Raw genomic sequence first — 27,061 nt, forward strand, 5'->3', positions numbered from 1 at the left:
TGGGAGATGGAGGTTGCAGTGAGCTGGGATCGCGCCACTGTACTCCACCCTGGGCAACAGAGTGAGGCTCTGTCTCCAGGAAAAAAAAAAAAAAAAAAGGAAAGAAAATTTCAGATCTAGAAGAAAGTATTTTTAAGCTACTCTTTGGTTCATATTTGTGTACGTTATTTTTAAAGTCTCTTCTTTATATGTGCAAAAATTATAAACTTGAGACCATGATACTCCCATATTGGTGCTGGGGGATACTTTAGTATATTCTATAAACATCCTCTATGTCTTGCAAATTATATAACACATTCTCAATCTTATATCCAATTTTTAGTTTAGCAGGCAAAAGAAGACAGTAACAATGGGAGAAAGAAGACGTCCACCAATTTAGTAATGGTCTATATTTGTGGTTGTTATGACAACCTAATATCATCTCCAAATGTAGGCAAGATACAAAAACATGTAACTCAGTGCTTTTAGGCCCTTCAAACTAGCTGGAAAGAAATGGACTTCTTCCATTATCCAGTATGCTTATAGGCCCATCACCTTGCATTTCTGGTGTCCATCTTTCCCTTAATTTACTTGCATGGAGAGTTCCTTCTACCACTGTTCTCTCACTTCAACTCCCCACCCTGGCCCTAGCCAAACCATTCATTCATTCATTCAATGTTTATTGAATGGCCCTTGTGTGCTGTGTATTGTGGTAGATTATTGGTGTATGAAGAAGCATTAATTGAATATAAATTGCTTTGGTATTTTAAAAGTCAACATACTAAATGTAATGTACTTTAGTCAAAACTGTCTATATTTTTAATAGGTTAGTTGGCAGTAGGATTTGCTATTTGGTTATATCCTAACAGGCTGCATTTGAGATATTCCACATATCATAGGAAAAAAAAAATGTGTCCTTTACCATAGCAACGATTTGGCTATTTTTTATATACAAGCATATACATCTCCCCACCAATTCATGAAAAATATTCTAGGTTGACCATGTATTCTTTTTATTGAAAAGCAATATAAAGCAGCTTTAGACAGAAAAGATAGTATTTTACATTATTTCTTCTGTTATATTTTTATGCTTTGTGCCAGAATTTACTTCCTGCAACTGTTCTTGCTTTATCTCGAACAGTTTACTCCATTATTGAATATCTATTAGTGTTTTAATATAGAAGAGCTTAATAAACTGCTAATCTGAAAATAATGGTATTCCCTAGATTTTCAGACTTTTTTGCTGAATATGCTTATTTATGTCCAATGTAGAAATCTGATCCTGTTCTCTTCCACTCTGCCAGCAGTTCCTTTTGTACTACTTCTGGTAGTTCATAGAAAACTTGAGGATCAATGTCAGAAGGGAAAGTAATTTTCTCATCAACAGAATCTGGCTCTCTATTTTCTGTAAGTCCTTCATGAGAGTCTGTTGCTACTGTTTGCTTATGGCTATCTGTAGTGTGGTTTTTGGAGAAAAGTTGCTCACTCTGCAAGTTTGGAAATGAATGAAAAGCAGACACAGCAGGGTTTGAATTTGTAAAGTGGAATCCTTGAGGTTCTTTAGGTCCTTGACTCATTCGTTCATCTTTTAATCTATTATCTAAATAATATGAATAATCCTTTTGGCTAGACATATAAGAAGAACTACCGCTATTTAAGCCTGATGTTCCTGGTTCACAAGGAGATACAGAGGATACCTGTTTGCGACTGGATAAATGATCTCTAGGATTTATGGGAATATCTTGCATTTGTTTTTTAGAAAAGAAAGATAATACTCCTCTAGAGGCATGTAATGGACAACTCACACTTCCTTTCCCTTGAAATTTTTCCCTAGATTTTCCAGAAAGGATTTCTTCTTGAATATCTGTTGGAAGCTGCTTAAAGACTTCTTGATCAACACCTTCAGGAAGTGAACAGAGTGGGAATTCATTAATATCTTTTCTTTTAGAAAAATTTGTGGTATCTAGTGGATACTCCCTAGTTCTTGTACTTTCAATTCTTCCACTTGGTAAGAAATCCCAGTTTGTTTCTTTGTCTTTGGGAAAATCTTCCATATGAGTGTCTTTCATTTTCTAGAACACAAGAATAACAGATTAATTTAGATATCTGATATGTTTTAAATATCCCTGCTGCTGCTATGTGCCTGTAGCTATTATCTGACATGTTTCTAACCTACTCAGCAAATTCAACTCTTTGTGGTCTGTTCCAAATAACCAGAGATCTACTACCACAATTAGTCACACTATTTTGTGAATCTTTACCCACTATTCCAGGAAGAGGTTTCCTTCCTAGATAGCACCGAGACAGAGGTAAACATGCATTTGGAGACCTGGGAAGAGTGTAACAATCATGCAACCAAACTTTCAATTCTATAAATACAAGAATGGTGGCCTAGAGAACACAAGTTCACCTAAGGGTATTTTTCAGAAAAACATACACATACAACAGCATCAAGGGCTAGTTTTCCAAAAATTATTATTCTAAAGGGTAACTTTTAACAAAAAGATAAAAAAGTCTATAACAAAAACCCAACATCATCAAGATATAGTACGAGTTTATATTTATATAAAAATTTAAAGACATTTTCAACTCTAACTTGTGTAATTTTCCTATAGTTTTTCATTTAAATGTCTCCTCTAGTTTTAAGCAGCATAAAAATATAAACATAGTCAAATATAACTCAGTAAACATCAACACAATATGAACTCCAAAAAAGTAAAAGGAGTAGAAAAGATTCAGGCCCTTATATTTATTGAATACCTACTGTGTGACAAATATATACAAGGTACTTTCACTTATATTTACTTCTCTAATGCCACTATAAGTGAGTACTTTTAATTCCAATTTCACCGAATAAAATGTAAATAGAAAACACTTTTTCAAATTTAATAGATGGAATAAAAAGGGTCACAGAAAAAAGTAATTTGAAGACACCATTAATTCACTATTTGCATACACTATACTGTTCTCACTTTAAACTTAAATGAAAATGAAAAGGTTACTAAAATTATACTGACAAAACAAACAAAAAAGTATTTTAAATTGAGTTAATTATAGGCATGAACAATTTAGTAAAAAATAATTATTTTTAAGGTAACCCACATTTACTAAATAGTGGTCTATTAGTAAAGGGGTTTTGTTTTAGTCGTCTGAAAATGTGACTGGCCTCTGCCTTTCTATTGTCACACTGTTAACTTTACAACTGTAAAATCAGTAGTCAATTCTATCAATATCGCTATCAAAATTGACTACTATTTCAAAACCAAGAAAATGTAAATACTTTAACAAAAGAATCGTGGGAAAGGTACTGGTAACTCATATGTCAGCTAAAAGACAAAAAGATGTGACTTCTAATACCTGAAAATATTTTAATACTTATGAGCTAATCCATCATATTTTTATAGAGCACATATTTTTATAAAATGTGTTAACAATTCCAAAATAGAGAACCTCCATGATGGTTCTCTCTTTTATCCAGTGATGCTTATGTTTTCTTCTTAGATCACAGTATATTTAAGGCCAGCAACCGTAAGATAGGTATTGTAAACAAGTTAATTACCTAAACAATATCACCCAAAAGAATCTCTAAACTCTATCAAAAAGACAAGCACTTAGATTTGTAATTTAACCACACAAATCCCATAAGGGTATACTTAGAAAACTGAACAAAAAAGAGTATACTTACAAAACTGTGCTTGCCAGAGCATGAAGTTGTTGATAATGATGGCGTTAAATAATAATCAATAAGCCCTCTCTTAGCAGTATTTACTGCTTTAAGGTTGCAGAAGCACACACTTAGAAGGGTAAGGTGAAATGGCATCTTCACATTCACCATATTTCGAAAAAGTTTCATTAGTATATCAACCATTGGGGTCATCACATCATAATTTCCTAAATAAAATGTTAAGAAGATAATAAACATAATTAATATTAAGAGCATAATATATTTTATATTGCTGAGATTAAGAAATTAAAATCCTAAATAAGTATCACTGGGCATCTTGACATTATATAACAAATTAAGACATTTCAACATTAATACCAAATGGTTAAAATTTTTCAAAAGATTTGAAATATAGTATTTCTGGTTATAGTACAGTGATACGGTCAGAAAATCCGCTCTCAAAAAGCTACTATAAAACTGAACATTGTCAAAAACAATCATTTTGGTGGAAATCTGGAAATGAACCAAAGGCAAACAAAGTAAGAAGTACTGATTTATGAACAGCTGCTATATGTTAGCTAACAAAGTAGGAGACTTTGTCTGGGACTTCATTGTCTGGGACCGTTCGAATGCCCCTTTACATACCTCAGTTGGTACAGGGTGAAGGCTGCAAAAGTCAGCAGTTTCACTTCTAGAGGAGACAGACCTGATTTGAGGCAGAGGGCAAAAGCCCACACTTAGCAACATTGCCAGTAAAATGAGCAAACTTGATAGGAAATGAATGGGAAGATCCCACAGCTCTGCTAGTCTGAGGCTTTAGTTGTGGTTGGGGTGAATGACAGATCAGTGGACCAGCCAGAAATGTCACCAGGAGATTTGGAAATGAGAGAACCAAAGAGGGACTACATAGGCTCCCCTCACAACCTTAGCTGACTAGGAGGCTACATGCAAATAAACGGAAGGCCACAGAGGGCCTAAGCTCTCCATACACTCATTGAAAGGGCTACATGCACGTCACGGGGAGATAAAGAGGGCCTAGCAGAAATTAAAATTCAAGAAAAACTTGAAAATGGCCTAATTTTTTTTCTTTTATACTTTAAGTTCTGGGGTACATGTGCACAATGTGTAGGTTTGTTACATAGGTATATATGTGCCCTGTTGGTTTGCTGCACCTATCAACTCACCATTTACATTAGGTATTTCTCCTAATGCTATCCCTCCCTCAGCTCCCCACCCCCCAATAGGCCCCGGTGTGTGATATTCCCCTCCCTGTGTCCATGTGTCCTCATTGTTCAACTCCCACTTATGAGTGAGAACATGTGGTGTTTGGTTTTCTATCCTTGTGATAGTTTTCTGAGAATGATGGTTTCCAGCTTCATTCATGTCCCTGCAAAGAACATGAACTCATCCTTTCTTACGGCTGCATAGTATTCCATAGTGTGTATGTGCCACATTTTCTTTATCCAGTCTACTACTGATGGATATTTGGGTTGGTTCCAAGCCTTTGCTATTGTGAATAGTGCCGCAATAAACATACACGTGCATGTGTCTTTATAGCAGCATGATTTATAATCCTTTGGGTATATACCCAGTAATGGGATGGCTGGGTCAAATGGAATTTCTAGTTCTAGATCCTTGAGGAATCGCTACACTGTCCTCCACAATGGTTGAACTAATTTACACTCCCACCGACAGTGTAAAAGCATTCCTATTTCTCCAGCATCTGTTTTTTCCTGACTTTTTAATAATCGGCATTCTAACTGGCATGAGGTGGTATCTCATTGTGGTTTTGATTTGCATTTCTCTAATGACCAGTGATGATGAGCATTTTTTCATGTGTCTGTTGGCTGCATAAATGTCTTCTTTTGGGAAGTGTCTGTTCGTATCCTTGGCCCACTTGTTGATGGGGTTGTTTGCTTTTTTTCTGTAAATCTGTTTAACTTTTTTGTAGATTCTGGATATTAGCCCTTTGTCAGATGGATAGATTGCAAAAATTTTCTCCCATTCTGTAGTTTGCCTGTTCACTCTGTTGATAGTTTCTTTTGCTGCGCAGAAGCTCTTTAGTTTAATTAGATTCCATTTGTCAATTTTGGCTTTTGCTGCCATTGCTTTCAGTGCTTTAGTCAATGAGGTCTTTGCCCATGCTTATGTCCTGAATGGTATTGTCTAGGTTTTCTTCTAGGGTTTTTATGATTTCAGGTCTAACATTTAAGTCTTTAATCCATCTTGAGTTAAATTTTGTGTAAGGTGTAAGGAAGGGATCCAGTTTTAGCTTTCTACATAAGGCTAGCCAGTTTTCCCAGCACCATTTATTATATAGGGAATCCTTTCCCCATTTCTTGTTTTTGTCAGGTTTGTCAAAGATCATCAGATAGTTGTAGATGTGTGGTTATTTCTGAGGCCTCTGTTCTGTTCCATTGGTCTATACATCTGTTTTGGTACCAGCACCATGCTGTTTTGGTTACTGTAGCCTTGCAGTATAATTTGAAGTAAGGTAGTGTGATGCCTCCAGCTTTGTTCTTTTTGCTTAGGATTGTGTTGGCTATGTGGGCTTTTTTGGTTCCATATGAAATTTAAAGTATTTTTTTCCAATTCTGTGAAGAAAGTCAGTGGTAGCTTGATGGGGATAGCACTAAATCTATAAATTACTTTGGGCAGTATGGGAAAATGGCCTAAATATTTTAAGTCCTTTCCAACCCATACACTTATCCACTGGCAGAGGCAGACAGCTTCCAGACTGTAGTGTTTGAGCAGAACCTTTGCCAAACATTGGCTAACCATGAAACTATACAGACATGGGCAACTTCCCAGAAGCCCATATTAAAATAAAAATTTGAATTAAAAAAAAAAAAAAAAGAACACTGAGCAGAGAAATCAGTGGCTACAGAACCCAGGGGAGGTAGATTCTGCAGATTACGTTCAGACAAGTTACCTAAAAAAAAGTACAGGAAAGAAAAAAAAAACCCTACAAGAAAAAATTTTAAATCCACAGTTGCTACAATACATTATCTATGAGGTCTAGTTTTCAATAAAATAGTTCAAAACATGCAAAGAAACAGGAAAGTGTGATACATATTTGGGGGAAAAAGCAGTTAACATAAATTGACTTTGAGGTGGACTTAGCAAAGACTTCAAATTCATTATTATAGATATGTCCAAAGAATTAAAGACAACCATGTTTAAAGAATTAAAGCAAAATATAATGAGTACAAAAAAAGGAGAATCTCGATAAAGAAACAAAACCAAACATAAAAACAAAAGACAAACAGAAATTCTAGAGTTAAAAAGCACAGTAACCAAAACCAACAAATCACTACAGGGGCAATGGCAGTTATGAGATACAGATGAATCAGAGACCTTAAAGGCAGCTCAATACAGATTATCTACTTTGTAAGAAAGAACAGAAAAAAAAGATTGCAGAAAAATAAACAGAGCAGCAGAGACCATCATAGGGTGGAATCGGTGTAAGGATAAACATATAGACCAATGAAACAAGAAAGTCAGGAAATAAACTCTTATATTTATGGTCAATTAATTTTTGACAAAGATGCCATGGTAATTCAGTGGGTGAAGAAAAATCTTCAACAAATGATGCAGGAACAACTGGATACCCACATGCAAAGCAAAGAATTAAGTCCCTTACCATATACCACACATAAAAAATTAACTCAAAATGGACATAAACATAAAGCTTAAAAACTATAAAACTTCTAACAGAAAACAGAATATGTGACCTCTGAGTTAGGCAAAGAATTTTTACATATAACACCAAAAACACTATCCATAAAAGAAAAACCACACTACTATATACCGCTAGAACAACTATAATCGAAGAGACTGACAATACAAATATTGGCAAAAATATGAAAAACTGGAACCTTCATATATTGTTGATGAAAATGTAAATTATTACATGAACTTTGGAAAAAGTTGGCAGTTTCTTAAACAGTTCATGTTCCCATATGATCCAGCAATTCCACTCCTTAAAATCTACCCAAGATAAAGGAAAACATATGCATATGCCCATCCAATGACTTGCACTTAAATGTTCTTCAAAATGGAAACAATCTAAATGCCCATAAAGACTCATGCTATCAGTTATCACAGTTTTGTTCTCTTTGAACTTGGAAAACATTCTTAAATGACTCTTTACTTATCTATTTAAAAACCAGGCCAGGTGCAGTGGTTCATGCCCATAATCCGAGCACTGTGGGAGGCTGAGGCAGAAAGATTGCTTGAGCTCAGGAGTTTGAGACCTTGTCTATCCTAAATGTCAAAAAAAGTTAGCCAGGTCTGGTAGTATGCACCTACGGTCCCAGCTACCCGGGAGGCTGGGGTAGAAGAATTGTTTGAGCCGGGGAGACGAAGGCTGCAGTGAGCTATCACAGCACCACTGCACTTCAGCCTTCGTGCAGAGCAAGACCCTGTCTCAAAAAATAAATAAATAAATAAATAAACAAACAACAAAGTTTTCTGGTGAAAATTCCTGATAGAATAAAAGCATTTAATTGCTTGCTAATTCCCTGTGAAGACCCTCCATTTTTGGAGCATATTTCTAGTTCAAAGTTGGCTTGTTTAAGAGTTCAACCTGCTAATGAAACTGTTGGAAAACTAGTCCATACCTGTCCCTAACTTCTGAATTATATGTGATGGAATAGGGCACTGACGACTCTCACGACCACAGTGCTTCTCAGAGGGATATCGACGGATTATTAATCTTACTGTATGAGGCTTCCTTCCATCTTGGCATACTCTAAAAATAAAGAGAAAGTGGAAATAAGGAATTAGAAAAGTATTACCTTTTTAAATTATATAACACCTCATTTATCTAAAGGTGCCAGATTTTGTTAAATATAACAATTATACATATAGTAGATAACAAAATAGTAAGCAATAAAGGTCCCTGAGTATCCAAATAATCATCGCAAAGTCTATGCACTAAAACTCTGAATGTTTAGATGTCAAGCTCTCAGGCCTCACTCAGAATTGAGTGCTGTCAGAAATAGAAGAGATATAAGATATAATCAAAACAAGTTGTTTTATAATACAAATTCAAAACAAAACTAAAAGCAACCAATTTTTTTTTTCAAGATGGAATCTCGCTCTGTTGCCCAGGCTGGAGTGTGGTGGCACAATCTCAGCTCACTGCAACCTCCACTTCCCAGGTTCAAGCAGTCTTCCTGCCTCAACCTCCTGAGTAGCTGGGACTACAGGCACGTGTGACCACACCTGGCTAATTTTTGTATTTTTAGTAGAGAGGTGGTTTTGCCATGTTGGCCAGGCTGCTCTCGAACTCCTGACCTCAGGTGATCCCCCACCTCAGCCTCCCAAAATGCTGGGATTACAGACGTAAGTCACCACACCTAGCCAAAAGGCAGCAAATTAAAATCAGCAGGAAATTTAAGAAACTGAATCATTCACTAACAAAAGCAAGTAAGTGAAAAATAACAAAATAACTTTTTTCAAACTTTTTTCTTATGAGATTACCAAAAAAAAGATTTTTTTTTTACAAAATGAGATTACTCTTGTTAAAGAGTAATCACTATTACCATTATATGATAGCTTATTAGAGCAATATCTTCAAAGATCATATGCTATATTTAGTATATAATTAATATACAATATGTGCACATGCATTTTTAAAAAGAGTTTCATCCAATTGTCTTGGTTTTGGTATTGAAACAAAGGTTTTAATTATATGACAAATTCACTTAAGAAGTACAAAACCTAATTAATGGAAAAATAGTCATTAAAGGATAACATTTCCCCTTTTATACACATGGCAACGCATATAAAACCAAATCTCAGACATAAAATGCAAATATTGCATATTGTTAAACACACTCAACTTGAAGATTCTGATCTGAAAAAAACAGTTTTGGGCCAGGCACGGTGGCTTATACCTGTAATCTCAACACTTTGGGAAGTTCAGGTAGGAGGATCACTTGAGCCCAGGAGTTCAAGACCAGCCTGGGCAACATAGCGAGACCTCATCTACAAAAATTTAAAAATTAGCTAGGCTTTATGGCAGGTGCTTTCCCAGCTATTCTGGAGGCTGAGGTGGGAGGACTGCTTGAGCCCAGGAGGCTGAGGCTGCAGTGAGCCATGATTGCACTATTGCATTCCAGCCTGGGTGACAGAGCAAGACCCTATCGCAAAAAAATAAAAAATAAAATAGTTCTGTATTAAATAAATTTTTTCTATCTCTTATTGCTTTGTGACAAAACTTCTCGATGGCTGCTTAACTAGGATAATAAAATACCTTAAATGGCTACTAGTTTAAATATCTTCCAGTTAAACGTGTTCTATTAATTATGCAATTCAAAGAGTATGATATGCTAATTAAGACACATTAGAAAAAGGCTGAATCATAAGCAATATTAAACTAGTGCCTAGAAGATGGATTAAAAATAATATGGTTTTTACATTTCTTACATACCTATAGTATTAATCATAACATACTCTAGAGAAAACAAAAGTAATTATACACAAATACACACAGACACTCCTGTAATTTTTTTTTTTGCAAGTCACTTAGATGGTGTTATAATTCAGTCACTGAAATAAGGGCCCGTGGTGTGGGAGAAAAGGAGCTGGCAAGCAGAGATACAGATAAATGGTTAATTTCACAGGTTTTGTATTTCACAGGTTTAGAGCACCTGGTCTCACTTCTGGGTTGACTCTTCAAATAAGAGAACCTGTAAAACTTATACTTCTTGCGGTTTTTCTACGTGAAGAACTGTCTCCAAATGTTAGGCATTTCAGAGTAGTCTTCTATTTAGCTGAAGCAAATGACCCAGTTTCACTAGCATACGCGCAGGCCCAGCCTGAGTCATATCACTGAAGCCCAGTCATACAGCCAGCCCCAGCTGCATGCAGCCAACAATGAGCTACATGGCTCTGCTCAAGACATTTGAGCGCCACGTTGCATACAACAGCAAAGTTGGAGGAAATTTCACTTCATCAGTTTTCTAAGACTTAGAACCATCCAAAAACCATTTTCTCTAAATACAGTTAGTCCTCCTACAATCATTAGAGAAGCACACCTACTCTAAACTGTTAGAGCCCTGAAACCACAATTTGAGAAATTTCTAACAAGAAAAGCAGAAACAAAGAATGGGAAGAAAACAGATAATACTTGTTTGTGGAATATGAATATTGAGAAATACATGTATAATGACAAGGAGCACCACAAAATTAAATTTCCTTTTCAGTTTATCTTGTGCTACTCATATATTTATAACCCCAGGTGATACTCTTCACATACAGATCAGAAACCCTGCACACACCTGCAGTCACTCACCCTGCTCACACATAGCCCCAGCCAGCCATTCTTTCCTTCGACTCTATTTTATTTTACAGTCTGAGGCAAAAGAGATACAAGGGTTCTTCTGCTTCTTCCTTCACTGTTACTTTAATAATTTCCTATCCCCAACAATCACAAATTTATATAGCTGTTCCTGTATCAGGAGTTTTAGAATTATGACAGTATTATTCCTCTTTGCATTTTTTTCTTCTTAATGAAATGCAAGTAACTATTAGCAGAGATAAATGGTTATTTTCACACGTTTTGTATTTCGCATGTATTTGTATTTAGCATGGTACTAACTTAATGAAATTCAAGTAACTATTAGGTTGAGGGCAAAGGCTTTGCAATTGCCACAGGGAAAAATTAAAACTTCTTCTTCTCACCTGAAGACTAGAATAAGTCTAAGAATGTTAGAAATATCCATAAAACCCCTTTAGGTAACCATCTGCAGCTTTAGATCCATAGGACAACCACACTGTTACTAGAATTAAGACTAATGAATTAAATTTAGGTAAGAGCCCCTATTACCATCTTTACAATAGTTTATAATGCAGAGAAATCACATGATAAATTATTTTTACATTGTTTACTCTCCAGATAATCTGTCAGTTCCAAGATGGAACATCAAATATTCTTTCTATATACCGTATACAGAATGAATATATAGGATGACTTGGCAAAATGGATTGAAAATCACCTGTTTAAAAGACTAGCAAGTAGTTCTTCAATCTTATTTTTAGCTTCAACTTCGGATGAACATTTTTTAAATGAATCTTCTTCACTAAAGGACTATCAAAGAAGCATAAATAAGGATTAGTGCAAACTCTAAGAATTATATCTAATTATTATCAGTGTATAGTCAAATAAATATTCAATACATTCTTTACTAACTTACCTCTTGTCCTTAGTTTCAGCCATTTAGTTCACTTTTATATTAACTGTTTTTTAATCTGCAAGCTACTGTACTCACTAGAAAGTTAATATCAAATATTACTAAATTAACAGTTAATATAAAACAGTTAATAAAAAATAATTCAAAGTTAAGAAAACTCTAAAGCTCTAGTACCAACTCCAAGCTTTATTGTATGATTATGGCAAGACTTCTTAATCACCTAGGACTTGAATCTAAGTTTATCCTTGGACAAACTTAGACTTATATCCTTGGACTATATCCTTGGACCATATCCTTGGACCAGTATATGGTCCTCAAGTTATTTAACCTTTCTAAAGTACAGTATCCTCATCTTGAGAGAGAGAGAATGGAAGGAAGGAAGGAAAGAAGAAAGGTAAGAAAGAATGGACAAACAACCGTACTACCTACCTTGATGCTTCGTTGTGAAGATTAAATGGACTAATGTATTTCAAGCACTCAGGAAAGTGCTTGTCCCATAGCAAAAAAATCAGTCAATGTTAATTGGGTGATTATACCTTTCCCATTTGCTAAATCACTGGACTACTCTGAAAACAAGATTTTTAAAAGATTAAAATATTTTGCCTCATATATGCATTATAGGCTATTAAGTTGCACTGTCTTCAATCATAGTAGCTAACTTAAGATATCAAAATATCAATGCTTAAGATTCAATTTAAGAATACTTATTAATCCAACCTATTAATAATAAATCAGCCTTCTAATAGGAAAGAGATCACATACTAAGCAAACTAGAATAGTAAGAACATGGTACTGTAACTAGAAATCTTTATCTCAAATAATGTGATAACCAGTACTTAATTAAAATAAATATCATCGTGTACCTGCGGTGGTCCTGAGGGTATCACAGGGGAGTTATCCTCTCCAAAACTGAGCTTCTGGATACGCTGAGCAAGTGAAATTCCTAATTCTTTTTCTAAAATTTTGGATGAAAAGGTTTGGAGATCATGCACACTATTGATACCCAGTGCTTCAAGACATTTGGCAGTTTTATAGCCAATACCTAAATAAAAAGAAGTGCATACAAAGTTAAAAATAGCTTTTCTCCTTAAAACAAAGCTAATTAAAATATTATAAATATATCAATCATATCTTTAAATTCAGTAATTTACACAGTAGTCCCCCCTTATCCACAGGGGATACATTCTAAGACCTTCAGTGGATACCTGAAACCATGGACAGTATCAAACCCTATATATATACAGTACTGTTTTTTCCATTACATATATACCTATGATAAAGTTTAATTTATAAATTAGGCACAATAAGAGGTTAACAATAATAATAAAATAGAACTACAACAATATACTATATACAAGTTATGTGAATGTGGTCTCTGCCTCCCTCTCTCAAAATATCTTAGTATTTTCAAACCACAGTTGACTGCAGGTAACAGAAATTGTGAAAAGTGAAACTGCAGATAACGGGGGACTACTGTATTTTGCAAAGATCAAACTCCATTGCAAACTAGGTTGCTGTTCTTCCACTCAGGGCTCCTGAATTATATGCATCTCTTTGAAGTCCTCACAAAATGCAGTAAAACAAAATGAATACAGAGACAGTCAATAAATGCTGTCTTACTAAAATAAAAATTTTACTACCTGTTATGTAAAATTCCAGAAATATTCAGAAATCATGATTATTATTAATGTACAAAAAGGCTGCCACTAGAGTAATTAAAATGAATTAAGTGTACATATTAGGTAAACTAACTGGTTCCTATATGCACCACCATATATTTATCCATAAGTCATATCTAACATTTACCATCCAGAATACAGCTATGAGCCAGAAAGCAAACAAAACAAAAAATCTTGCTAGCAAAACTGTCACAAAGTTCTTGCACTAAAATTCAGTCATACTTTATCCACAAGAGAAAACACTCAGGCCATTTAGTGTCTCCTTATTCTTTTCATTTAAAAATAATAATTCCACAGTTATCTGATTTTCTTGCACAGGAAAAGCCTAAGTTGGAGGAGATGGCTGTGTAGGGGGAATTATGAGAGTGACAGATTTTTCACGCAAAAATAAAAGGCGGCTGGCAATTTGGAAATAAGTGAGAAAGCAGAAAGCCTGTTTAAAAAAAAAAAAAGTTACAAGAACTCAAAAGTAAAGCCAAGTAATAATGTTTTGCACCAGTATATAGTCCTCAATTTATTACAACCTGACATTGTTCTTCAGAAGGCAGAACCAAAGTCATCCACAAAATTTCAAATTATAGTTATACTATACTAAGGAAGTCAAGGCAGTGTATAATACATTTTGGAATCACACAAGTATCAGTTAAAAATGTGAAGTTTGACATCTAAGTTTCAGAGGTATTAGAAATTCACTTCCACAGAACTCTTTTATAACATCTTATTCCCCAGCAATACCACAGAAATGTAGTTCAACATATCCATTATCAACGGTCTATAAAAACTTGGGTATTTGATCTGCAAAGAAACAAACTTGCACCATGACCTAAATAGGTCACCAAACTCCTCATGGAAATCAGTTTCCTCATCTTTAAACTGAGGAACTTGGCCTAGATGTTTTGGAAAGTCCATTGTAGCCTTAATATTTTATATATAATCCCAAAAGAGACTTAGTAAAAGACAAACTCCCCTCTCTAGAGGCAATGTACAGTATAAGAGTATGACCCAGGGACTGGAAATAAAGACCGTATGTTTCTAGGCTATAACTTTTATGACCATATTCTAACCATCCAAAGTAGATAAAATAAGAAAAGTACTTTCACATAGTTCTTAATCCAAATTTGCTTCAGAAAACATTATGGTTTTTTTTAGTTTTTTCCAGGAACCAAGTATACACACACATACATGCACACACTCACATACACCTCTACCTAAGAATTAATTACACTGTACCTATAATTTTAAAATTAAAGAAATATAATAAGACATATATGTACTTTTCAAAGATATTTGTCTTACCAGGTATTTCCTTTATGTGATTCAAACTAAGAATAAGATGTTGACAACTTTCCGGTAATAAGACTGTTTGTTGATTTGGTTTAAAGACACCAGAAACTAATTTTGCCAACAGTTTATTAGAAGCCACTCCAGCACAGCCAGTGAGCCCCAAGTGATTATACATGGCTTCCCGCATCTCTGCTGCAATCTGAGATCCAATAAGTAGTCTGATGTGCAAGATGTCATGCAGGTTTATAGCTTTAAAAACAACAAATGTCATTCAAAGTCACAAGAAAAAAACTTTAAAATTTTGTTTTTTACAAAATAATTTTTAAAAGGTAGAAGGCTTAGTCTATATCCAACCACCACCACCACCACCACCACCACCACCACCACCACCACCACCACCACCACCACCTGGTATGGTTGCAATGTTTGTCCCCTCCAAACCTCATGTTGTAATTTGATCCCTAATGTTGGAGGTGGGGTCAAATGGGAGGTGTTGGGATCACAGGGGTGGATCCCTCATGAACAGATTAATGCCCTCCCTCAGGGATGAGTAAGTTTCTCACTGTATTAGCTCCAGAGACAGCTGGTTGTTAAAAGAGCCTAGCACCTCCCCCAGCCCTTGCTTCCTCTCTCACCATGTTATCTCTGTACACACTGGCTCCCCTTTGCCTTCCACCATGAGGCGAAACAGCCTGAGACCCTCACCAGATGCAGAGGCCTAATCTTGACTTTTCCAGCCACAAGAATCATGAACCAAATGAACCTTTTTTTCTTTGTAAATTACCGAGTCTCAGGTATTCTGTTAAAGCAACACTAAATGGACTAAGAGACCACTGCCACCCTGTTATCCACTTGACTAATCTCTTTCATGCTTCATAGGAATACTGTAAACAAATTCAATAAGCAAATTCCAACAGCCTGTGATAGTGACTGTATACTGGGAGTGCTTAATAATTAACACATTATGGAAACTGATCTCATAAAACATTCCTACTGACATTAACAAAACTTTTACTCATATTTACCTGTAAGTAAGCATAAAAGTACTATTATATAACAAGAAAGCTAACATTATGCTTTAAAGATCTAAATCTTAACCATGCACTAACTATATATGCTGCTGAAAACAATCTCTGACCTGTACATAGTTTTAGAGCTCTTTTATGAAAAGTGTAAGAAAATTATATAAAAATAAATTTGCTTTAGGTGTTAAACAGTGTTGGAATTACATGAAACCATCCTAACCTCAAAGAGATTCACACTAAAAGTATTTAGAGATGAAATGTCAGGATGTCTGCCATTTGCTTCCAAATAGCTCATCAACCAACCAAGCGATCCATAGAGAGGACAAGAGAAAGCAAATGTGGCAAAATAACAACTAGTTTATCTACAAGAAAGGACATAATGAGCTGGGCGCAGTGGCTCACGCCTGTAATCCCAGCACTTTGTTTGGGAGGCCAAGGCAAGCAGATTACCTGAGGTTAGGAGTTCAAGACCAGCCTGGCCAACATGGTGAAACCCCATCTCTACTACAAATTTAAAAATTAGCCAGTGTGGTGGCACGTGCCTGTAGTCCCAGCTAGTTGGGAGGCTGAGGCAGGAGAACCGCTTGAACCCAGGAGGTGGAGGTTGCAGTGAGCCAAGATTGTACCACCGCACTCTGGCCTGGGCGACGGAGTGAGACTGTGTCTCAAAAAAAAAAAAAGAAAAGGACACAATGGGTATTTGTTGTACTATTCTGTCAACTTTCCTGTAGGTTTGAAAAAAATTTTAATAAAATCTGTGTGAAAGATGAAGAATTAATCAGTAATTCCACATTTCCTTTTTGGGATATAAAACCTAGCTCTCTATAATGTACTCTAACCAATAAAATCTAAGTTTGCTTTAAAAATTATATAGAAATATATCTGAAATACTCTTGCTACTTAGCCCTTGTAAGTTACAAATGAGCACAAGTACAAAAGATACATGAAAAGCTCCATGTATTATAGAAACTGTAGTTTTACTGCTTTTCTTCTGTGGAGAACTATTCTGTAGACTGATGTCTAGTTCTCAAAAAAGAGGATAAGAGGAAATGCATGGGGAGGCTTAAGAGCAAAAGGGTCAGACAAGTCTTACACAACAGCAGAGTAACTTGTCTTGTATGTGGTATGATAAGGGAGTCACCAGCAGAGTCATAAGATGTCTGAAAGCCTAATTAGATATTCACTGGTGCTTACTACAGCTTATTTTCAAATGTAAATATCCCTGGAAATACCATCATTCATTCATATCTTAATACATGAAGGAGACAAACCATTCTGCTTTCTTGCTAACTTTGACAAAGATTATTTATAAATAAACAGATTAAATAGGAGCTTAGAGAAGATTCTGGCACATGGCAGAAAAGCCTGGACAACATTCCAAAAGTGCTAACTTGGGAAGTCAGAGAGCAACATGAGGGTCTCAGGGGAATCGAAGGGAACATGTAAAAGACACATCAAAGGCAAATCTAGCCTACCTGAAAATTCTGCTTAGAGACTGTCTTAGAATAATCAAAAATTATTCCAAAAAGCATATTAAGAAGCCAACTCTTGCAACTTAAGAATGACCTAAAGAGGTAAGGCTTTTTGTTTCTTTAAGAGATGGGATCTTGCTCTGCTGCCCAGGCTGGACTCAAACTCCTGGGTTCAAGCAATCCTCTCAGCTCAATCTCCCAAACAGCTGGGACTACAGGGGCGATCCACTGTGCCCAGCTGGGTATAGCTTTCTAAAATGGGAACAGATGCACTGTGTCAGACGAAAACTCTGCGCAGATGAATGCTCTGTGCAGATCAACAGGAACAAAGGTCTGTGCAAATGAAAAGTGCACAGAGCATTGAGCTACATGTCATCAAAATCTTAATACTTATTATGGAATAGCAACACCTAATTTTAGCTGTTCTAGACAGAGTACTGGCTAAATGTAACTCTACCTCCAACAAAAGTCATGAAACTTTCAGAATCACACAGCAAATTCACTGAACATTAAGAAATGTATGTACTTTTAGTTAGTAGGTAGAATCAATAAGAACCCACTCACACTGATTATTGTACACATGACCCGACACAGTCACCGCAGAAAGTTCATCACTTTGCAGCTGCTGTAGTCTCTTCTCAACCATTTCTGTTACATCCACAAAATTTTCATCAAATCCAAGTCTCTCAACAACTGGACTAAATTCTTCCAGTAATTCTAAATTGAAATAATATTGGAGCACAGATGTAAATGAAGTTATAACTAGGATAAATTTAACTATCTAGTGCTTAAAACTATATCAAATTTATTGTTAAAGGTTTTATATACATTCATAGTTCCATAATATCTTTAATAAAGCCCTCAGTTAACTGACTTTTTTTCTGTACCACATCTTGAGTAGAGGCAATATTTTCCAAAAAGTCTAAAAATGGCATTCCTAGGGCAGTTATTCATGGCAATATATTTAGCTCAATCTTCTACACCTATAATTTTTGTATCTGTAGTACATTAAATATCAATGCTTACAGTAAATTGGTGACCTTGAAGAAGTGTGTCAAAGAATAAACTATAGGCTGCTCAGGAAAGTTAAAAACAAGTAATGGTATATTTTAGCTATATTTTCCCCAAGAGTTTAAAAGAGGCAAAACAAAATAACATTAAAAATTTCCAGTTATTACTGAAGAAAACAGAAAGTCAGTCAACTTTCAAAATATACTATAACACGGTATTTTTATTAGCCCAAGCATATTCCTTAGGACAGAGAGGCAGAGATGAACCACAACTTACAGGTATTCAAATGCCCATCATCTAGCACAATTATCTAGTTCTTAGGTCAAATGTTTACTAGACTGAGCTAAACCAATATTCAAATTAAATTCAAAAAAACTATCAATTTTCATATATTAACATTGAGACTAACAACTTAAAAATCATTGAGAAAGTTTTTCACTTTCCTCTGAATCACCTTCTACTGACACCAGCTGGATAAGAGAAAACAAATGCAAGTCTCTTGGTATACAAAAATGCATAGATTCTTAAGGTCATATAATCTGAAGCTCAGAAATAAAAGGACTATGTCATTCCACATAGATCACGTTTTTTCACAAATACCAAAAGTGCTTTTTTTTGTTGATGTCAACATTGACAATGTAAGGGGAAACCAATAAAGATAACAACGTGACACAGTAAACACCAAAAATCACTCCTGAGAAAACTATTACCTAGAGAAAACTATTACCTCCTCTCAGGACAGATGGACAATATGTCTGATCATAGAAAATCATTATTTTTCATTTCCTTCATCAATTTCTGCAATTTATTTTCTAAAGTATATACCTGATATGCAAAGTAACTTGTAGAAAACAAAAGAGTTTATCAAAAGAATGCTACATAAGAAAAATAAAGGATAAGTTTTTAAGTACTAAATAGAAAAACAAGTTAAATACAGAATCATGCACGAAGCTGGTGGATCACTAAATACTGACTGATTTTAGGTCACAGGACAAATCCCTAATTATTCCATTCCTGAAGGTTTTTGTTGTTGCTGTAGTTTTAATGAGACAGGGTCTCACTCTGTTGCCCATGCTGGAGTGGAGTAGCACACCACAGCTCACTACAGCCTTTACTTCCTGGGCCCAAGCAATCCTCCTACCTCAGCCTCTGGGACTATAGGCACATGCTAACCATCCAGCTAACTTTTTTTTTTTTGTTTACTTTTGTAGAGGCAGGGTCTTGCTATGTTATGCTGCCCATGCTGGCCTCACATGATCCCCCCACCACAGTCTCTCAAAGTGTTGGGATTACAGGCATAAGCCACCATGCCCAGCCTCCATTGTAACCTCTTTCTTGGTATCAACTTCATAAGCAAGATACATTTATTAAACATATATAGGGCCCAAAAGAGGAGTCTGTAATTAAAGAGAAAGGTATATATGCAGTAGCATAAAAATATGAAATAAATAATAAGGTTATATATTATAAACAGGTCAGAGATAAATACAGTAAGGGCCTACATTGGCTATGTTCCTACTTCAACTCAGAAAAATACTGTGAGAAAAATTGATAAAATAACTTTTCTAAAAAAAAAACTTTTTTCAAAAAAAAATGACACAAAAAGTACCAAGTACTTAGAAAAAGATGAACAACCCAAATAAAAAACAGGTGCAAGTGAATAGGTTAACAGAAAAGATACATAAATGACCAAAAATATATTAAAAAAAGGCTCAACCTTACTCATGGAAAACTGCAAATCGAAACAATGATTTACTCTTCTTCGACTATGAAGCAAAGATTTTTAAATCTAACACTCTTGTACATACTAGCAATATGTTGCGGCAATCTCAAATGTAACATATCCAAACATTTAAATGCAAATCATGTTTGATCCAACAATTCACTTCTAGGAAATTACCTTATAGAAATCCCCTTAAAAGTATGCCAACATTTCTATACGAAAATGTCTAAGAGCAAAAATCTGGTAACAGCCTAATAATCCATCACTATGCAGGGAAACCATATAAATTACCATCCAAAACAAGACTTTTTTTTTAGTGAAAGAAGGTGCAATTACTAATCATGTAGCAACAACAGGCATAAAGTTGGACGTACTGTCTTCGTATCACTGAAGAACTGGTTAAATAAATACGGACTAAATACAATGAAATACTGTGCAGGCATTAAAGAGAGTGAGAAGATCTCTGTGAATGACACGGAAGATCATTAAGCTCAAAGGCAAGCTACAGAATTGTATATATTATATAATCACTTCTGTGTACACTAAAACTCAAATTTTTATTTTTTCTCCACAGGGAAAGTTCTAAAAACTAAAGTTTTAATATTTAGACACAATTTTGCATAATAAAAGCAGTGATATCCGGGAGTATAATCTTGTCTTTTCTGCTTCACTATCCCTTCTTCTTTCCTCCCATTTCAGCACTACACTTTTCCCACCACAAGTTAACCAATGTTAAAAACCTGTAATATACCCTCTAATGTTTCTCTTCTTGTTCATATGTAGACATACACATATATATGAGAGGAGGCATTTAGGCCATCATTTTACACATTTGGAAAAACATGATACATCATTTTGTACCTTGCCTTTTATTCACTCAACAAAGCCTATCTCCATCAGTCAAATAGTATTGTACCAATGCATTCTTTTTAATGGCTATATAATATCCATCATACAGATGTCTTAGTTTATTTGGCTATTCCTCTTGATGGACATTTTTCCTTCCATATATTTGACAATCATAAACCATGCTACGATAAATATTGTTGTACATATGTCCTTATGTACTTGTGGTTCTCCTTTTTTAAGAGACAGGAGTCTCACTCTGTCATGCACACGCAGGCTGGAATGCAGTGACACAATCATGGCTCACTGCAACCTCGAGCTCCTGGGCTGAAGCAATCCTCCTACCTCAGCATCCAAAAGTGCTGGGATTACAGGTATGAGTCACAATGCGCCAGTCTCATGATTTTATTTCTATTTGATAAATTCCCAGCAATGATCTCACTGGATGGAAGAACATTTATCTTTAAACTCAGTAAGTGTTCTTGATACTTTTTCTCACATTCCTTTTAATTTTGGGTAAGTATGATGGATATAAAATATCTTACTAATTCAAATTTCCTTGGCCACTAATAAATTTGAGTATTTTTTCCTTATAATTGTTAGACACTGGGTTAAGTTCTTCTTGTCAACTGCCTATTCATATTCTTCATCCTTTTTTATTAGGTTTCTTTTTCCTGTTAATTTCTAAGAGCTCTTTGTATATTATAGACATTTAACCCAGTCATCTGAAAATTGCTGTGATAAAAGAAAAACAAAAAAAAGTAAAAAAGACAAATAATTGCAAAGCTGATCATTATGCATTTTTACACTATATATTAAGTAACTGAGGTTTTTGCAATTAAAAGTAATTGTGAAAGCCACAATTACTTTTGCACCAATCTACTATATTTGCAATGTGCCAGTGCACACTCATTTTTATTTTTCCTGTAATTTACTATAACACTAAGATTTAAATCCAAACCTTAGCATGGGAAAGTTTAGCTACATTGTAATATTTAGTACATATATAAAACCTAAGAAAATATTAATATATCCAATATTTTTATTAATATTTCATAAATCAATTTTTAATTATGCTGATCAAAAGTTACAGAAGCCTCTTTCAATTATCATGAATGCATTAGAAAACAACATTATTTCTTCATAATTCATTTAAACTTAAAATTTTAAAGACCTGGCATCTTTTACAGTACAGTTTCCCATTTTCTCACTTTTAAACGTTGTTTTCCATTTTTCCCTGTTATATCAACATCAATCATAACAGAGTTAAAATTTCTTCCAACTATACATCTTCTTAAAAATACTATTCACAGCATACAGTTATCCTTTTACATAATTTTTAAAGTTGACAAGACCCAAAATAAGAAGTTATTAGGAAAAAGCATCTTATGTTATTTTTACATTTACTAAAAAATTCATGTAATGAACAGGCATCCTACATAAAAATTAATGCTAAAAGTATATTGCTTATCATTTGTACCTGTAACCTTATAAGACATTTCTCTGTAGCGGGTCAGGTCTTCTCCATTAACTAATACCAGCTGTGGACACTTTTCTTTTGCATCTCTGACGTTCATAAGTTTCTTAACTCCAAGTTTCCTAGCTTCATAGTTGCAGGTAACCACCAAATATTTCTGTTGAACCCCTATAAAAATATTTTAGGAGAAACTCAAGCACAATTGAAGAAACATTTAAAGACATTATTAATTCCATATTACATTTGTCTAAGTTGTAAGACAGTTTTGATAAGAAGCAAAAGCCCTGTCTCAAAAAACACAGCCTCCATAAATCAAATTTCTAGAATGCAGAAACATTAGGTTTTCAAGCTATCTCCTAATTATGAATTATAATATACCAATGTATTATTTTTCCATACCCCACTTTTAATCTCTGGTTGTTTTGTCTCCTTGAAGAAGGAAGGTTATTATTAAATAACAAAACACTGAATAACACAGAATTACAAGTTAGATCAATTATTTATATACAAAAGGCAATCTGTGTATTACATTTCTCAAATTTAGTAAAAATGAACCTAAATCGATATATTCTATGGAATCTTCAGTGATAACATACAAACCAAATCTCTCTAGGATTTTTTTTCCAGACAATATAAAAGCAGATTAATTTATATTGCCATATAATAGGGCATGTTCTACCAAAAAAAAAACCAGATGAAAATAATTGAGTACAACTAAATACTGGTTGCTGCTAGAAAAACTCAACTTCTCTTCTGAGTAATTTGCTAATATAAAGCAATATAAAATATAATATGTACATGAAAGATATAAAACAAGTGCCGGGCTACAGCAATTTTTAGGGATCTAATAGTTACCTACTACTTATTCAACTGTTCTATCAAAAATGATTAAATAATCATTTATTTACAGACTGCATAAAAAGTTCTAGTTTATTGGTGACTCAAGAGTGCTAAAAATTATTTGCTCTTCTCTTTTTATACAAGTTTACTACTTGCTTACCACTGTAAGAGTAATGTTCACCTAAAATATGTAAAATACAAACATGTAGAAAAAAAAGGTTATGTCCATTTCTCTGTTAGACATTGTTTCTAAAATTTTGATGTCATAAACAAGGCAAAGAAATGTTATTTTTATATAAAGTTTTTTCATATATCAGGTAACGCCCAAAATATAATCATGGAACCAAAGGTAGTAGTAATTTTAGACTCCACAGTGAACTATTTAAAAAAATCAGATTGGTAGATTTCTTAACTAAAAAAGGAGTTTTTTAATAGAGCATTACATTATATGGCCTCATCACTGCATGTCACTAGCCTGAGTTTGTCATATATTTGTTGAGTATAAATGAAAGACTACTGGTCGGGAACGGTGACTCTCGCCTGTAGTCCCAGCACTTTGGGAGGCCAAGGCAGGTGGATTGCCTGAGTTCAGGAGTACGAGACCACCCAGGGCAACATGGTAAAACCCCGTCTCTACTAAAAACACGAAAAAATTAACCGAGTGTGGTGGCGCACACCTCTAGTCCCAGCTACTTGGAAGACTGAGATAGGACAATCACCTGAGACCCAGAGGGAAAGGCTGCAGTGAGCCAAGATCGCACGACTGCATTCCAGCTTGGGCTGGAGTGAGAACCCATCTCAATAACAACAACAAAAAATGAAAGACTACTTTAGTTTTCCCCCAAAAACGCGGAGCATTCACATCCCTCACTTCCCAATAATCATTCATTCGTACTTAATTACACTTTTTTTTATTAAGCATTATCCACAGAACATCTTATATCACAGTGCTACTACTTAGAAATGCCTTCAGGAGAAAAAACTTAAGGCCCATGATTCTAACTTCTTGGCAACCTTTAGGAAGGTTTTAAGATCCTAGACTCACCTTGGCATAGCAAAAACTAGTCACCCCTTTGTTCTTCAGTAAAGCAGCTATGCTGGATTGGGATTTATTAAGCCAAAGTGGGCACAAGAGGGTAGCAGCAAGTGAAGCAAAACTGTTCTTTATGGTTATACTAAAGGAAGAATCTTTCCTGCATGCATGAAAATCTCTTTATCTTTCTCAATTTAAAATATGAATAATAAAAATGATAAAACGAGCCAGTATATCAACAATATCCAATATAAAATTTATTTTGGCTTTTATTTAAAAAGCTGCTTATGTTTTTATGGAAAGTTTGCTGTCTTAGTAAAACTAAGGTTTATGTTCAAAATCCAACTAGTTTGTTAGACGTTACACAATTTAAGAGTTAATTTCAGAAAGGGAAGGACAGATGAACACTTCCATTAAAATGTAATAAGAGGTTGTTTTTTGAGAGGAAAGCCTGTAAAATTTCAAATACTGAGAAAAAGAAATCTGCCCAGCAAACTAAGCTACTAACCAGCAGAGAAAAGTAAAATTTATTCTGCTTTCTCTTCATTTGTTCTGCCAACTACACTATTCTCAGATTCACCACTTATTAAATGAGGCTTGTAAAATTTACACTTGGTAGTGAAGCAAAAATGACCAGCTATAAAGCACTGTAAGAACTGCTTCCAAAATCTTTCTTAATAAGGTTAATAAATCAGTATATAATGAGCATGAGTTGCTAATCTAATCACTACGCAATAAAAATATTATAAATGTACAATTACCTAAAGGTTTGTCTTTTAGCTCTGGATTTGAGATCATTTCTACTTGTGCATAAAAGCAATCCAGATCCACATGTACTATGACTCTGGATGAAGAATTTCGTGTGGGCAACACTTGATCACGAACTCCTGCACAATATGCAAAGAAATAAAAAGAAATTCAGGATGCTTATTATCTCTGAGCAACTCACAGTTCCTTAAAACGTGGTACCTGTGAAGGAAGAATGCAGAGCGATGTTAGTTTTTTCCTGGATTATGTGTGAAAGCATTGAAATTACAAAGACATGAAACTCTACTTAGAGTAGGGTTTTCAGTCCTCTTAATTACTGTTTCTTTGTGCACTGCATTTTTCTCAGGATAGTAAAAAGTTTGAGGGGAAAAAATGTGATAAATAATGGATGATGCAAGAGCTGATACTATCACCTGAAAGTTTATAGTAGCTTTTAGTGTAAACCAGAAGGGGGAGAAAAGTTGAAATGACATTGGTTTTCACACAACTTGAAAATTATTCTAAGCAGCATGCCCTTACATTTAAAACAACAACAACAAAAACTGAAATACAAAATGGCAAAAGACAACCAATGGGTACCAGTGTGGGCTATTTTTAGCTCCCATGACAGCAGGATTACCTGGTTTAATGCTAAATCGCCAGTGCCTAAAACACTGTCTAGGACATAACAGACCATCAATAAATATTCACTAAATTGAAAGACTGAATAGTTCTTTGATTTTAAAAAGTTGTTAGGTCATGTGCGGAGGAGGGAATGACAGAGGCGACTCCTTCTCTCAACACTGGCTAAAAACAAGACAGGCAAAATACAATACAATATTCTTGTTGGGATCCTGGAACAGAAAATGAACATTAGCAGAAAAACTGGTAAAATCTGAATAAAGCGTGTAGCTCGGTTAACAGTATTATACCAATGTTAATTTCCTAGTTTTGACAAATGTACTGAGTTTATGTCAACACTAGGGGGATCTAGCTCCGCAACTTTCAAGTAAACCTAAAGCTGTTTCAAAACTTAAAAAGGCCAGGCACGATGGTTAAGTCCTGTAATCCCAACACTTTCGAAGCTGAGGTGAAAGGATCGCTTGTGGCTGGAGTTTGAAACCAGCCTGGACAACACAGCAACACCTGATCTAAAAAAAATTTGAAAATTAGCCAGGTGTGGTGGCCCGTGCCTGTTGCCCCAGCTACTCGGGAGGGAGAGGCTGAGGCAGAGGATCACTTGAGCCCAGGGGTTTGAGGCTGCTAGGAGACCTTGTCTCTAAATTAATGAATGAAAGAAAACCAGCAGGAAATGAGAACCGGTGCCTTTGCATGCAGGCCCTGAGGTGGGCGGTACAACGTAAAGACCAGACCGGAAAGTGGGTCACCGGAGACGTGACCACAGCGGACCTGACTCCGCCTAGGTTCTAAGCCATCCTTCCTGCCAAGACTGAGAACCGGGTCCCACCTTCTGCCAAATGAGCGACAAGGTCCTCAACTTCTCCAAACTTAAAAGGCCCAGAAGCCTCTGCAGTTGTCGTCTGGCTGGCTGAGGGATTCCCGCCCCACCTGGCCCCTCACAGAGGACGATGCAGATGCACCCTCGACACGCATTTGTAGTGTGGACACGCCCCACCCTACTCCTACTGGGTGAAGCCATTCCTCTAGAGGTACCCGCCGCGTAACACCAGGCAGAAGGAGGCAGCCCTCTCTTAGAGGGGCCGAGCGGGGCGGGGACGGTCGCGCCCCAGTGGCCGCCGCCCAGAGCGTCCGCCAGCCCCACCCTTCTTATTTACACCCAAGGAGGCCGCTGGCTCCTCTGGCTGCGGCGCACCCTGCGAGCTGGCTGCCGCCCCCACGTCCGCCAGTTCCATGGGCCAGGCCTCGGTGTCGCCCTCGTCGCCGCCGCCTTCCTCCTCCGGCCCCACCCCCAGCTTCTCCATCCCGCCGCTGCCAACCGCAGCGCTACTTCCGGCCGCTTCCGCCTGGTCTCCAGGGAAACCGGGGGCGGCAGTCTCCTGCCGCTCCGTACGTCGCGCCTGCGCAGTCGTGGTCGACCAGCCTGTTGCCCAGAGTGACG

The 27,061-nt window shown here is 35.8% G+C and overlaps 1 protein-coding gene across 4 annotated transcripts; it reads right to left on the reverse strand.

Moving 5' to 3' along the window:
- Positions 1–975: 975 nt before the first annotated feature.
- Positions 976–27,061, reverse strand: POLI (DNA polymerase iota). 4 transcript variants are annotated; one of them, XM_050767873.1, is made up of 10 exons: positions 26,816–27,061; positions 24,996–25,121; positions 22,365–22,529; positions 17,869–18,021; positions 14,820–15,056; positions 12,708–12,886; positions 11,650–11,741; positions 8,266–8,396; positions 3,665–3,870; positions 976–2,051 (listed from the first exon to the last, which is right to left on the reverse strand). In XM_050767873.1, exons 1-10 carry the CDS (start codon positions 26,922–26,924, stop codon positions 1,233–1,235), a joined length of 2,217 nt encoding a protein of 738 aa, XP_050623830.1. In that variant the 5' UTR covers positions 26,925–27,061; the 3' UTR covers positions 976–1,232. The 4 variants fall into 4 exon arrangements, with proteins under 4 accessions (XP_050623830.1, XP_050623833.1, XP_050623831.1 ...); XM_050767876.1 differs by lacking the exon at positions 26,816–27,061 and adding an exon at positions 26,778–26,796; XM_050767874.1 differs by lacking the exon at positions 26,816–27,061 and adding an exon at positions 26,450–26,748.

Source organism: Macaca thibetana, chromosome 18 (genome assembly GCF_024542745.1).
Source record: "Macaca thibetana thibetana isolate TM-01 chromosome 18, ASM2454274v1, whole genome shotgun sequence".
NCBI lineage: Eukaryota > Metazoa > Chordata > Mammalia > Primates > Cercopithecidae > Macaca > Macaca thibetana.

What these genes read in the sequence shown, in the direction of transcription:
- POLI (XM_050767873.1), bottom strand. Translation starts at nt 26,924, where the DNA reads ATGGAGAAGCTGGGGGTGGGGCCGGAGGAGGAAGGCGGCGGCGACGAG. An exon ending in AATGTCTTATAAGGTTACAG is followed by an intron (nt 18,022 to 22,364) that starts GTACAAATGATA and finishes ATTTCAATTTAG; the next exon opens with AATTACTGGAAGAATTTAGT. An exon ending in TACCCTCAGGACCACCGCAG is followed by an intron (nt 11,742 to 12,707) that starts GTACACGATGAT and finishes CTTCTTTGATAG; the next exon opens with TCCTTTAGTGAAGAAGATTC.